Source organism: Schistosoma haematobium, chromosome 1 (assembly GCF_000699445.3).
Source record: "Schistosoma haematobium chromosome 1, whole genome shotgun sequence".
NCBI lineage: Eukaryota > Metazoa > Platyhelminthes > Trematoda > Strigeidida > Schistosomatidae > Schistosoma > Schistosoma haematobium.
The window spans coordinates 18,919,726-18,933,732 of NC_067196.1; the positions used below are offsets into that span (position 1 = coordinate 18,919,726).

A 14,007-nucleotide genomic window follows, 5' to 3' on the forward strand; every position below is an offset into this window, starting at 1 on the left:
ATAAAAAAAGACTTTCACATCATTACCACTATATATATATATATATCTGCTTTTTAATTTTACCTTTAAAGCTGGTAGTTTGCCCAGTACTGCTTTCCTTTCGTTAATCGAACCGTTAACTAAACGTGCATGTATTTTGAAAGAATTCAATCAAACAATTATTCAAGGTATCAATTCAAATAATTCATTATTGAATAACACAACCAATAATGATAATTATAACAATAGTTATACATTTTTTGATAAAGATAAATTAGTCCAACAATATAATGCAACATGTAAACTACCCCATGGAATTAAAGTAAGTGTGTTTCATTATTCAAAAAGAAGTCATTTTTATTTAAGTTATAAATTAATTTGAATAATTCTATAATAAATAAAGAATTCTGTTCTGTTTTTTAAGTTGCCTTTCATAATAAACTAATCATAAAATATATTAGAACATCGAATAGTAATTGTTTATGAAGATCATTTTACCAGAATGATTAGTTAGCAAGAGGTAATCAATAATTTTCAGTATAGAGGTTGTGAAGGTTGCTGAAGATTTTTGGGAACATGAAGTTAAACATATAACCAGTTGGTAGCCGGCTCAGTGGTTTAAAGGTTGAGTGCTCGCACATCCTGGAAAAAGTCCTACGTTCAGTCCACTGTGGTGAGGTCGTGGATGTGCACAGATTAGATGTCCGATACTACAACTAAAAAGCTGTCTAATACTTCCTGGCTTTAAGTGGTTATCCAACTTAAGTCGGTTTGTGATATCAATAACACTCAAATTTCCGCAAACCCTCATACCGAGTACTCAGATAGTTGAACTGTGTTCTCCATGTATTAAATAATTTTGTTGAATATAACTATTTTATTTAGCCTTAGTTACGAATAATACTAATATTAAGGTCATTAACAAAGCTATCAAAATGTGAGGAAAACTTCCCATTATTGAGTGGATACGTAATAGCTCAAAGGTAACGAGATACAATGATGTGGAGTTATTGTATGAAGAGCTATAAAATATACTTGTCCACTTGACGGATACAATGGAGAAACAAAAGCTTAGTGATGAAAAGCTATGGCATTTAAAGCAGGATTAAATGCAGAGGGAAATAAGGGATTTGGCTTGTTGCCTCTGAATAAAGAGAACAAGATTGTCCTAATGAATTTTTAAGCCATTGTTATGCACAGGTTTCTAACACGGGCTCTCTCCGAACCAGTTTGCTTGACTTTGTAAATAATTACTAGATAGCTATATAACATAATGTTTGAGTGTGCCATTGCAAAGGGAAAGCAACCACCATAACCTAGTTAATAAGAGAAAGTCAACTGATAGATTCATAATGAGGTAACATAAACTTCTAGTTAATCCTTGCTATACCTTCGGATCAGGTTTTTATGAAAAGCACTTTGTAGCTCGTCTGAATATGTCTTTCTTAAAGATCTCAACAATCGGCTTTTCATGATCTCTACTGACATATCATCTTTGAACCTAATGTTCATGAAGAATATCTTAGTTAAGTTCTCATTTTCGGGAGGAAAACCATTTTCCATCAGAGCGGTTCTTTCTAATTTTTTTTAGTTATACGTACAGCTTATACACGACAAGTTTTAAATTTGTCAACTAGAAGCGTGGATAAATGTTGAAATGTGTACTAGGTCAAACTGAATTAATGGAAGCCCATTCGTTGAAACTATTTATCTAACTGATTTTTCCGTAGTGTGTCGACTCGGTTAAAACAATCGTTTGTTTAAGTGTAAAATTTGTAACAGATAAAGCAATATTTATTAGTCTTGTGTTAATTTTCTTCTTTAGGCCTGTGAAACTCTTCATGGAACATGTGTTACACAATTAGATGGATTTTATATAGAAGTGGGATTATCAGTTCTATTTGGTTTAATTGTTTATCCATTTTTCTTATATCCAATGGCTAGCCGATTAGATAATTTGCCAAGTTCAGCTTATTCATTTCGATTAACTGGTACTGGATGTTGTCCACGTCGGACACGAGGTAAAATTCCTATAAATGAAAATGAAACTGAATGTTCACAATTGAGCACTTTATAAATATTCTTATTTATTTTCCTTCTAGAAAAGTTCTTTCATTATAAATAAAATATTGATACAAGATAAAGAATTTAATATTGAATACTCTTTTGCTTATTTGTTATTCGGATCAATGCCATCATTTTAAAATTAATTATCTGTATCCTTACCAACTGTGATGATTTCTTAGTTTTAATGTTCAGTTATTAAATATAACTATGATGCATTATAATTCTATCCTCGCATTATCCCTGTCTCTGTGTGTGTATTTGTATAAGTGAAGTATCCTTCCAATTTACATTTTATTCAATCTATTACATACATGATCTCATACTTTTGATATTACTTCAACAATATGACCACATATGTAAATCTTATACAATGAAATAAATTTTAAACATTCATATTTACTCTTGTTACCATGTTTATTTAACATAGAAACAATGAAATTAGTACAAATTATTATCATTCAAATTCAATTACTTATCAGTTTGATTTTAATATATAATTTTTATTGAATTTTCATATGTATAATCTTGTATAAATATGATTTCAATTTGTATAACAATAACTATAAAATAAAGAAAAAAAGTTTATTTTATTGTGGAAAAAGAGATTTAACATACAATCAAATAGTCTAACACAAGATGATAAATATAAACTCAATTTATTTACATGTGAAATTATCAAAGTAAAATCACATTATATGATTGTTACTGATAAACATTTAGATCATAAACTTCACTCAAACAACAACAACAAATTTCTTTGAGGATAACTTTTAATGAGAGATGGTAACCAGAGGTAAAGTCACCTTTTGATCAAGTAGTACAAATAGTGTGTGTGTTACAAATGTTCAGATAGAGTGAAGATAAGTTAAACAACATATTAAAAATTTTAAATCAGCAGTTTCTTGGATTTTAATCTATGATTTATAGCTAGGTGCTGAATGATTCGATTGTTCGATTCTAAGAAAAATCTATGCTAAACAAACTGATTCTTCATGTGCTTACCCAATGGATATTTTGAGAAATCATCAAGATCACAGAAAATGAACTATGAATATTTTACATTGAATTTTGATTATCAATTTTAAAATCAATGAGTGAAGGCTAATGTGATTCATTGAGGATTTTCACTTTAACATCAGGATAATGCTGTCAAGAAGAAATTTATATTTCTAGACTCTTAATTTTTGAGGTTAAATATTTCCTTACAGATTTTCCTAAATTCACTATTGCTGGTAAATATATTTTTAAAAACACAAATAAAATAACTCTCAATTTTATCCTGATCTATTTCTCTTTGAAATAATGAAGCAGTATTCAACATACTACTGACATTTTCTTTCTGCAGTTCCAACTATTTTTTGGGGGAATGAATCACTGATATCTTCCCAGAAAAACATTACTTACGTCAATGACCTCACTATACAAAAGTACAGTTCATATATCTGCTGAATTTCGGTCATTATTGCGCTTACAGATAGTCAAGATGAGTTTACAAAACGTTCTGTTTCAATTTTTTAAAAATACTGCAGATGATGACAAAATGCCTTCAATAAGAGCCACTGTAGCACACCATTATCCAACCGGCTTAGCCTAATTAATAAAAAATTTACTCTGCATTTTAAACAATGTCTTTTAATTGAATTCCCCTATGAATTTAACGTAAAAAAACACTTGTGCACAAAATGGTTCTCTGCATAACCTTCGGAAGCGAAAATGTCTAACAAATTATATTTGATAGAATCCAGTTTGCGTCAACTACCCAACTGAATCTAATGGATAATCAAATGCTAAAATTTAGTAAACTCTATAACTAAGCGGATGATAGAGAATGGTGCCATAGAAAAGTTACTACGATTGATTTATTCTGCTGAATATCCAGAGGTGCTGTTTTAAACTTCATCTATGTTACCAGGTGCTTTCACTACATTTCCATGCTTAACATATTCTGCAAGACGCTAGGCAGATTTCAGTACGGATAGTTCATTGATTTTTTAAAATTGCAATTAAATGAATTAGGTGTAGTAGAAACATGGATTGATTACGTGAATTCAAAGATGCAAATGATCAATTTAAAAATGCAATTAGCAAATATAACATTGAACCAAACTTCATTAATATTTGATACACTAAATTAAAAAGAACACAAATATTTTTTATTCGTCTCCATTGTGTTTTCTGTTTATACAACAATAAGCTGAAAAAAGTAAAGTTATAAACGTTTAGTCAAATTTTAGCTGAAGTGAACCAGCAGATAAATCACCACACTATTTCATGATTTTCAACTATTAGAATGAACATTCAAAACTCAATTCTACACAACTTTAATACGATAGTCGTCTCATAAACTTCAATCTATACTTACATGGATGGTACTATGCCCCTCAAAGACTAAGAAAAAATGAAAAGCTGGACCAATCAGACAGACTATATGATAAGTATACATTATTGGCCAGGATTCGAGTTCATTTTCTAGAAAGAAACAGATGCTACTGGTCGAAAATATGATTCTACTTTCTAAGCGAGAAGGATGTACATTCAGTATGCATATATTATTGACTCGGTTGTCGAATGAAAATCATCTATATATATACATGAGTAACAGAATTAGAAAACAACACAGCATAACAAAACTTTATGAACTCAATTGACAAGTTACCTGATATTTAAAAGAAATTTCATTAATTAGTAACACATATTACAGAAATTTGTAAACTTCTATATCGTTTGTCCACACATTTAATTGACACCCTCCCCCCCCCCAAAAAAAAATAATTATACAACATATTCTTCAATAGAAGCAATAATAAATAATAAATGAATACTGTGTAAGCTCATTTTACTACTACTACTAATAGTAATAATAATAATTTAAAAAGGAGATTATTATTACTAAAATTTAAGTTTAATGTGGAAAATTTATTCATTAAAAAACTTGAATATGAACAGAGGGGAATAAAGTAAGACAGAAAGAAACAGCGAAACATAATAACACTGATAATAACAGAAGAATAAAAGTAAAGAGAATAGAGCAAAATGTATACACAAGTGAGTGAAGGAGAAACGTTTTGCGCACGTACACACACACACATATACACAATTGATCTATTTAAATATGTCTATTGGAATGATAGGACCACAGAAATCAGTTCATTCTTTGTATGTATAAACATTCGCAATAATGAAAGACTCACAATCTATTCACAAAATATAAAGTATATCCATTTATAAATAATGAAAGACACAAGGTGAATAAATACTTCTAGCTAATATAGACAGGCAGGAGCGTATTTGTGGCTTATCTTTTTTTTTTACCAGACCACATCTTGCATGGGAATTTTGTAAATGAACAGTCAATATTATTTATGATGGCCAGATATCAGAACAATCATCAACGAATTTTTGTAGTTGTGGTGTGAGTGTTTTAAAATAATCAATATAGTGGAGAATTTCCGAATCGATCAAGCTAAAATACAAAGGATAGTGGGAGAAAGAAGAGAAAATAGAAGAATACATTAGAGAAACATTTAAGTCATCAAATGATGTGAATAAGTTAAAAGATAAATATAAAATAAACAAACTAACACATACAATTCAAAATGAATCTAGTCACTATTTAACGTGAAATAATTTTAAAAAATAACACAGAAAATCGGGATAATTTGATACATAACACAAGCATAAACTATATGTTCGGTAGAGCTATGAATCTTGTAGGGGGGAGGGCAGAAATGGGATTATGGCGGAAACATTTTAGACATAGTGCCTGGGATATTAGATATGATAATATCTTTCCAATAGTTATTAGTTTAATATCTAATGTAAATATGAGAACGATACTGATACTGTTGTTGTTACCAAAAAAACAATATATTAATGCGCATGTCATAAATGTCAAATTTACATAATCATGATATAAAAAGAGATAACAATGAGACGTTTTAAGTTGTATTGTACAAAATGATAATAAATGGATAAAATCTAACTCATTGAAATTGTAACTGTGTATATTGTGCGCAATATGTTCGTGATAACAATATTTTATGTTAAACTAAAAACTATTGGAAATCCAACATTACATCTAACTACATCAATAGTATACAATAGAAGGGATTAGTTTCTTTTTTTAAAGAACATTGATAATTCTATGAAGAAATTATATGATAAGCAGAATAATTACTGTAAATGATTGATCGAATAGACTTAGTTTTGAGTTTTAAGAACAATTTAATAGTATCCGATTAAACTATAGTTGGTGGAATAGGATTCGAACTGGAGACTTCTTAGTTGAAATGTGAATAGTTTTAACCAAAATGTAACATATTAAAGTATGTTTTAAATATAACCTATTTTTATCATATCATAAGCGTAGTAGAATTATTCAACATATACATTTAGGTCAATACTAATTATATAATCCATCATTTCTGATAGAAATTTATCTCATAAAGTTTTTGGTTAATTCAAAAAGTACTCCATTCTTCAAATACCTTCCAAAATGTATTCTCTTCGGCTAATTTGATTTAGTAAAATGTATCAAAATCAGTAGGAATTTTTAATTCGTTATGCCTAATAGTTATTGTGACTTGAAGTATTATTATTTCAAAATTACTAAGTAGACTTTATTAGTTCGAAGAAAAATTTAGTTTGGTGTCCAGGAATTCACTGAAGCCGAAATATATTCTCTCGATGAGTGGCTTTAGAGAAACACGATTTAATTTGAATGGTTAGGATCATGAGTCAGTTGAAGCTGAACCACCATGGAAAGCCTGGAAGCATTGGACGGCCGTTTCGCCCTATTGTGGGACTCCCCAGCAGTGCGCATCCACGACCTCGCCCCCTGCGAGATTCGAACCCAGGACGCACTGGTTTCGCGCGCGAGCACTTAACCACTAACCACTGAGCCGACATCCAACGGTGTTCATGTCTTACTTCAACTAATCCACGAAATCGAGCGACATATTCACAATTGTCTTTAGTGAGTTACTATCTCACAACAGACCTGGTTGAACTCCACTGGTCACTAATACCGTGGTCTAGCTTCATCTGACTCATGATCTAAACAATTGAAATTACTATAATATACACAAAACCCATCTGATATTAAACACAATTTAGTTTGAGTAGCTATATTCCTCTCGATCCACAGACTTTGATCACTACTTTGAAATACGAATATAGCATCTCATTTGGAAAACAAAAATGAATAAATTTCTTTGTGAGCAGTGAAATGGCAAGATCTTATAATAACAAGCGCCTAGATAAGTGACTTTTGTTTTCTGGCATTTGGTAGTCAGAACTGAAGTTGATCCGCTTTTATTAGCATACTGAACATGTTACAAACATTAGTGATTATCTAATCTCAGTAGTTTAGCTAAAATACCAGTGAGATTTGAAGAGATAATTAATGACTTCAAGCTCGAGTATGAACAATAAAAACATAAAGGCAGTAAACCTTCAGTTGATGAGTCGAAGACACGACGAAACACTCATCCTAGGTTCCACTGGTTGCTGTTATTCAAAGATTTATGATAAAAATTTATTTCTAATTTCTGAAGCCAAACAGTAAGAAATAAATCGGGGGAAAATGTTTAAATTATCTGCATAGAATTGCGGAGATTGTTGAGTTTAGATTGATATCATGAATGGGTGTATGTTAGTCCACCATTGAAACACCTGGTAGCACCGAACGGTCGTCTTGCCCCAGTATGGGACTCCTCAGCAGTGCGCATCCATGATCTCGCACGAAGAAAGACTCGAACCCAGGACCCTCGATCTCGCGCGCGAACGCTTATTCTCTAGGCCATTTAGCTGGCACCTAACGTTGTTAATCTCTAATTTTCATCAATCCAAGATATTGGGCAACCGCCCACCACTGTCTTCAGTGAGTAACTGCCTCACAAGTTATATTGAACTATTATTATTAATCCAGTCGGTTGATGAAATAAGAAATGTGAACGTTAAAAAGCCCTTCTCCCTACATAACAGCTGCATGCAGATAAACGCACACATATACCCTTAAATCCTTATCCGGTGATTAATTTTTACATCAGACTGCCTCATGACTTTACTGTGTACAAAATAAATATGATTGGACAAACTCGTAGTGTAATTTTGCTATTAATCCTTATACATTCTTTGATAAAATGGATTACGATTACTTCCCTAAGGACGTTCGGACTGACTTATTGAATGAAACGCCTGAACTACTTACATTTCAACCGCTTAGATTATATTAAAGATAATTTTTACATTGAATATCATCTAAATTTAAACGAATGGATGCACAATGCTGAGGAGTCATATACTAGGACGAAACGGGTGTCCAGTGCTTCCAGGTTTTCAATGGTGATCTAGCTTCAATTCACTCATGAATTCAACTACCGAATGTTCACATATAAACCATAATTTTATTTAACCTGCCGATAAACACTGTGTCAAGAGAAAAAAATATGTTTGGCTAAAATTAAGATGTTTACTTCCGGTTGTTTCATCAATCTACTTTCTACATAAAAAGTTATCTAAAATAAACAAAAAAAAACAGTCAACATTTCAACAATATAAAAATAACTAATACAAACAGATGTGGATAGTGGCTAGCAAGAGAATCCAGAACGCGCGTTCCGTTCTATTTTGGACTCGTCAGAGCAGAACTTCACTCAGGATAATAACCGTTCGCTTATTCGAATAAACCGATTTCAGTCATTATAACGGGAAAGAATTTATGTACAGTATGTTCTAATGAATTCTTACAACAATAAAAGTGGTAAGAACTCTATTTTTAGAAGTTTTTTCAAGATATCAAAACGAAATACACCTTCACAAAGCTCTTGATATGAACTGCAATCAAATCAGGTGTTGGGAATCAAGAAATTGTACTGGATGGAATAAACGACTCATTTAATCGACAATCATTTCATGAGATGAATTGTCTCCATATTAATCGGATCGATACGACGGAATTAATTGACCTTTGATTTATAAGGGTTACATTACAAAGGCTTTTAAGATTTCTCGCCAAACGATAGAATGAGGTTACATGACGACTGAGAGATGATTTGGCTTAGTGATGAAATTGGAAAACAATCTGTACTAGAACATAGAATTGATTGAGGTTGGAAATGTAAGTTATTAGATTTTGACTAAAACCGCTTGCTTGGATTGTTGAAGATTGTCAATATTTTCCAATATACAGTACGTAAACGGTATTTAGTGCTAAGAAATTTCATAAAAGGATGAAATAACTGAGGAGTGTTTCGTAATTCCCAAGGATCCTTCAAATGATTTTATTCTTTAGTAAAAATTCAAATATCCACAAAAATCTCCACATAAAAGAACAAGGATTACAAAACTATATGTTTTTAAATTATTTTGGCTTCTAAATACAGAACTATTGTAATTCAAGCTATACTTCAGACGATGGATAAACATGGGGCATGATATAAGAAAATGTAATTAAAGTGAGATTATAGTGATTTTGAAATATAAAAAAAGATCAGTGACTTACCTTTGTTGAGGTCCACCATCAGCAACAATACCAAGTTCACTAATACGATGACGTAACTGCACCTTTAATTCATTATGAACACGCAATAGGATAGACTAGTACATGTTGAATTGATAGAAAAGAACACACACACAATGATAAGCAATGAAGAAATAGGAAGACAATATAATAATACAAATACAATTTAACATCTACAACTTCGAATAGACAAAATGAGTAACCTCAAGACGCTTATTCAATGGAGAAAAAAAGACGACATAATTCAAGTATGCATACAAATATAATGGTGCTTGGATTTCACCTACCATAATCCGGAATTATTAGATTATCTCATTAACTCTAACACAATAGATATGAAGCAAGGTTAAATAATATAAACTTACATTTGCTTATAACAGTGGAAATAGTTAGTTTGTCAGAATCGATCACAATGACATCGGTGTATACACTCTTTGTTTTCCTTTAAACCGTGAGATTAAAATTGTTTTATATTTTTCTTTCTACGAACTAATTCTTTCTCTCTGTATGATATCCTTACACTCAATCTTTCTTTAATATATTACTACTACTAAGGTAACTACTTCTATGAATTTGGTGTTCATGTTGTTGTACTAATGAGGTGTGGCAACTTGAACCGATGCATTCATTTGCCTGGTCTTACGTTGTAGCTGATTGACTTAGTTTGTGATTACTAATGCACAACTAACTAGCTAATGAAACTATACTAATGTGTAAAGAAAACTTAGTGATAGAGTGAAAATTTAAGTTTTAGCTGGGTTTTTTGACAACAGAAAGTATGATTATTTGATAATGGAGGCTGTAATCGTTTGTGTGATTCAAGTGATTTAAAACAGATTCCTAATGTACACGTTATACTCACTGACTTAACCCTCTACTAAGACAATGCTTCTTTTACGGATAGAATTCGATTGAAAAATACCGCTAGCAACAACAAATAAGAGCTAATCTGAACACGTGTGCGAAAATGTAATCTACGACTGACTGTAGTATTCAGTTCTCATCAAATATAGTAAGTAACACGATGTCAATAGAAAGGTAATCAAATCATAAAATTAGAAAAAATAAATTTAAAAACGTTACAAAATACCAATAAGTAAAATATGTAGTGGATTGTTTGAGAGATAGAAAGAAAATGGTAAACAATTCATCAACTGGGAACATTATCATATAGACTATATGCATAAAATTAATTTTAAATTCAGGACAGAAAACATTTTGATATTTTCAATAGAATAAATAAGACGTTTCAACTTATCACAAACAATTCAATTTATACTACATTGAACTGAAATGTACTACAGTTTACAAGTTACATAACTATAACATTTAATTTCATAGATTTAAAAGTGATGGTCGACATCAAGTCATTTGATTTAAACAATTAAAGATGTAGCTTTGTTTATTTTTTTTTTAAAAAAAAAGAAAGTTGATTGAGTATAATGGATTTCGATATTCGACAAAATTGTAATGCATATGTACTATGCATAATGAGTAACAATGAATCCCTCCCTCCAAATGTCAATTTATTTAGAAATGAGAAAACAATCATGATTAATGTCCACAAAACAGAATTAAGATGTATTTCAATTAAATTCTAATAAATTCAAATGAATAAATGAGAAATGAACACTGATAAATTAATACAACATGAAATGGACTCAATGTTCTATCAGGCTGAACATTATGAAACCGATAGCAATGATTAATCTATTTACTAAAAGGCGGAAAGATCTTCACCGACGTTATCATCATTATTAAAGTAATTTAGTAAAAAGAATAACTGTATGACGATAATATCACATATCACCAGAACGAAAGAATAGGTACGCTGATGAAGACATAAATTGAAAGAGATAAGCTATTCATTTTTCCTAAATAAAAAAAATATATTAGAAGTAACAAATCAGTTCATATTCATAAATGCATATACAAAGATAGAGGGAGAGAGAAACGGAAAATGTAAAGCATATAGAAAAAACAGTAATAACAATAAGATATGGAATTGTAAATCAAAGACAGTGTTGTATTAAATTCTTGATACTGGAATATATTGTGCCAATGCCTATTCCCATTCAGAAATCAATTATATAGAAATATTGTACCAACAAAAACTGTAGTGAACAAGTTTAGGATAAATTCCTTGAAGTTTGATTTGATAGGTTGTAAATCAACAAAACTCTATTGTATGTCACGTGTAGAACAAATTATAACACCAATGGAACTAGATAATTGTTGCTATACATTATAATTTGATAGAATTCGAATGACAACGAATACATGTATATAAATAAGCATGTATATAACACTGTAATCGTTTTCCTTCCAATTTTTCAATCATTTATATTTACTAATGTTAGGATGTTCGGAAAAATATACCAATAATTATCGTGTTAAGTCTAATGGTGTCCTTGGACGTTAAATGGACATTCCCTATTGGTCGATATTTATTTCACTTGTCAAATATTGTACAAATGTTGTTTTCTATTTTATGATACGATGTGGTCTGGTTGGTTGGTATATAAATAGAGTATGTCTGAAATATAATGATTCATATCTCAGAGGCTGTGACTTGTGTTCTGGACTCAACTGACTGGGCTAGACAGGGAAGCAGGGCCAGTCAGAACTGTAGGTCGTTCTTACGTGCTTTAGGCGTCTTTGGTCCGATCGATAGTACACTGCTCTCTAATCTTTCAGTCAAGGACACAACAATTAACACGGGGTATAAATCGATCCAAGTTCGAGTCACAACAACTAAACAATATTATGCTATAAGAGTAGGGTTGTAAACATCTGAGGAGAAACCAGTAAAAAACAATGGATCAATATTCTTCTGTATCAGTTTGATAGAAACTCAAAATATGGATAAATCCTAATTTAACTCAGTAATAATGTTACGGTAATGTTATGACTTTATGTCCGGCTTTTACCACGCGATTTATCCACCAATCAAAATACGACTTATACAATCTTCGCACTGTGCCAAACTAATGACATTCAATCGGTATGGGTAGTCTAGCGTCCTTATTGGTCCTATGTCCACCTAGCCCGTCCACTTGAGTCCAGAACACTAATACCAGCTTCCAATATGCGAATCGAATCGAATCATATGTTACAGACATACTGGGTTTATATATCAATCAAAGAGAACGCAACGGACCATAAAATAAGAAATAACATTTGTACACAATAAAGCCAAAAAGTGACTGTGAACTTGAGAGGCAGTAGTCAATAAACTGAACATAGCTTAAGAACAGTAAATCGTACAATAATAAATTATGGGTCAAAATGAAGCTTATAATAAGAGGAATATAAATATACATAATCGAATTATTGAATAGTTATACCATAAGAATGTATAGATAATATTAGTCAATTAATATATCTCAGAAGTTACTCGTGATTTAATCTTTGCTCGGATATAACAGGTAACTGCCTCAAGCACGACACCATTAAACTCCACTGGACACAACTTACTTTTAAAGTTAGTAACTAGTGATAACATGATAATTATCAACTGTAGAAATAATATTCAACAATCTTCACAAATTTCCATACTGATAAAAATAGTATAATATAATGATTATTGTCTAAGATATAAAAACATTAAATACGAATAACAAAATTCGAGTTTAGTTTATTTGTTTACAAAAGAAAATAACTTCATTCTTTTAAACTTACCGTAAGTGTTTTAGCAGGTAATACATTTTTAGTCATTCCGATTAATTTCGATAAATTACGACATAATTCATCCATTTGTTTACTTGGTATCGGAGGACGACCATACCAATTAGAAAACATTGGACCAATTGGATCCGATAATAATTGAACAAGTTTTTGTAAAATACTTTCAATATGTTCACTATTTCAAGAAAGAAGTACAATATATATGAATGTAAAGAAAACAAAATTAAATGTATCGCATTAATTTTTATCAAATAATAGTGTGATAATAAAGAATTTAATAAATATTGTAAATATAGACAATGGTAAATTAAAGAAACAAATCTTCTCATTTGTATATTTCTCACAAAAGAATATTGTGTAATGAATATTAATATTTTTTTCATGCTTATTAATGAATTACAAATGATTTTGAATAATAATAATAATAATAATAATAATAATAAAAAAATGGTTTCTAGAACAAAATTCTTATTATCCAGTTCCCTAATAGTAAATCATTAATTCAAATTCTTATAATTGATAAAGTTTAAGAAAATATAAAAACTTATTTTGTATTTAAACAACAATTTATACTCAGGAAACAAGAAGAAAAAAGATAAGTTACTCTTTTTTAAAATGTATTTCAATAAACATTATGTATCAATGAAAAGGAAACCATGATTGATCAGTTGAATCAGAAGAATTCTAATAGATTTCTTAGAGAAAATTTAATAAATCTATGTAGAAGATGAACTAGAAGCTAAAGAAAAAAA

The 14,007-nt window shown here is 30.4% G+C and overlaps 2 protein-coding genes across 3 annotated transcripts in view; one reads left to right on the top strand and one right to left on the bottom strand.

Moving 5' to 3' along the window:
* MS3_00004276 (uncharacterized protein) overlaps positions 1–2,647 on the top strand; it is a gene marked incomplete at its 5' end in the record, with an annotated part of 68,982 nt that extends 66,335 nt beyond the window's left edge. Inside the window, 2 exons of the mRNA XM_035734195.2 lie at positions 72–301; positions 1,805–2,647. Of these exons, the coding sequence (XP_035589040.1) occupies positions 72–301; positions 1,805–2,056 (482 nt within the window). The 3' untranslated portion in view covers positions 2,057–2,647. The remainder of the gene's footprint in view (positions 1–71; positions 302–1,804) is intronic.
* VPS54_1 (Vacuolar protein sorting-associated protein 54) overlaps positions 1–14,007 on the bottom strand; it is a gene marked incomplete at its 3' end in the record, with an annotated part of 64,258 nt that overhangs the window by 1,922 nt on the left and 48,329 nt on the right. The window contains exons 16-18 of one of the 2 annotated variants that reach the window (XM_012938949.3): positions 13,250–13,430; positions 9,551–9,645; positions 5,407–5,509 (exon numbers count right to left, since the gene is read on the bottom strand). In XM_012938949.3, the coding sequence (XP_012794403.2) occupies positions 5,407–5,509; positions 9,551–9,645; positions 13,250–13,430 (379 nt within the window). Of the gene's footprint in view, positions 1–63; positions 2,010–2,518; positions 13,431–14,007 lie in introns of those variants that run through there. The other variant, XM_051212202.1, reaches the window with a different exon arrangement.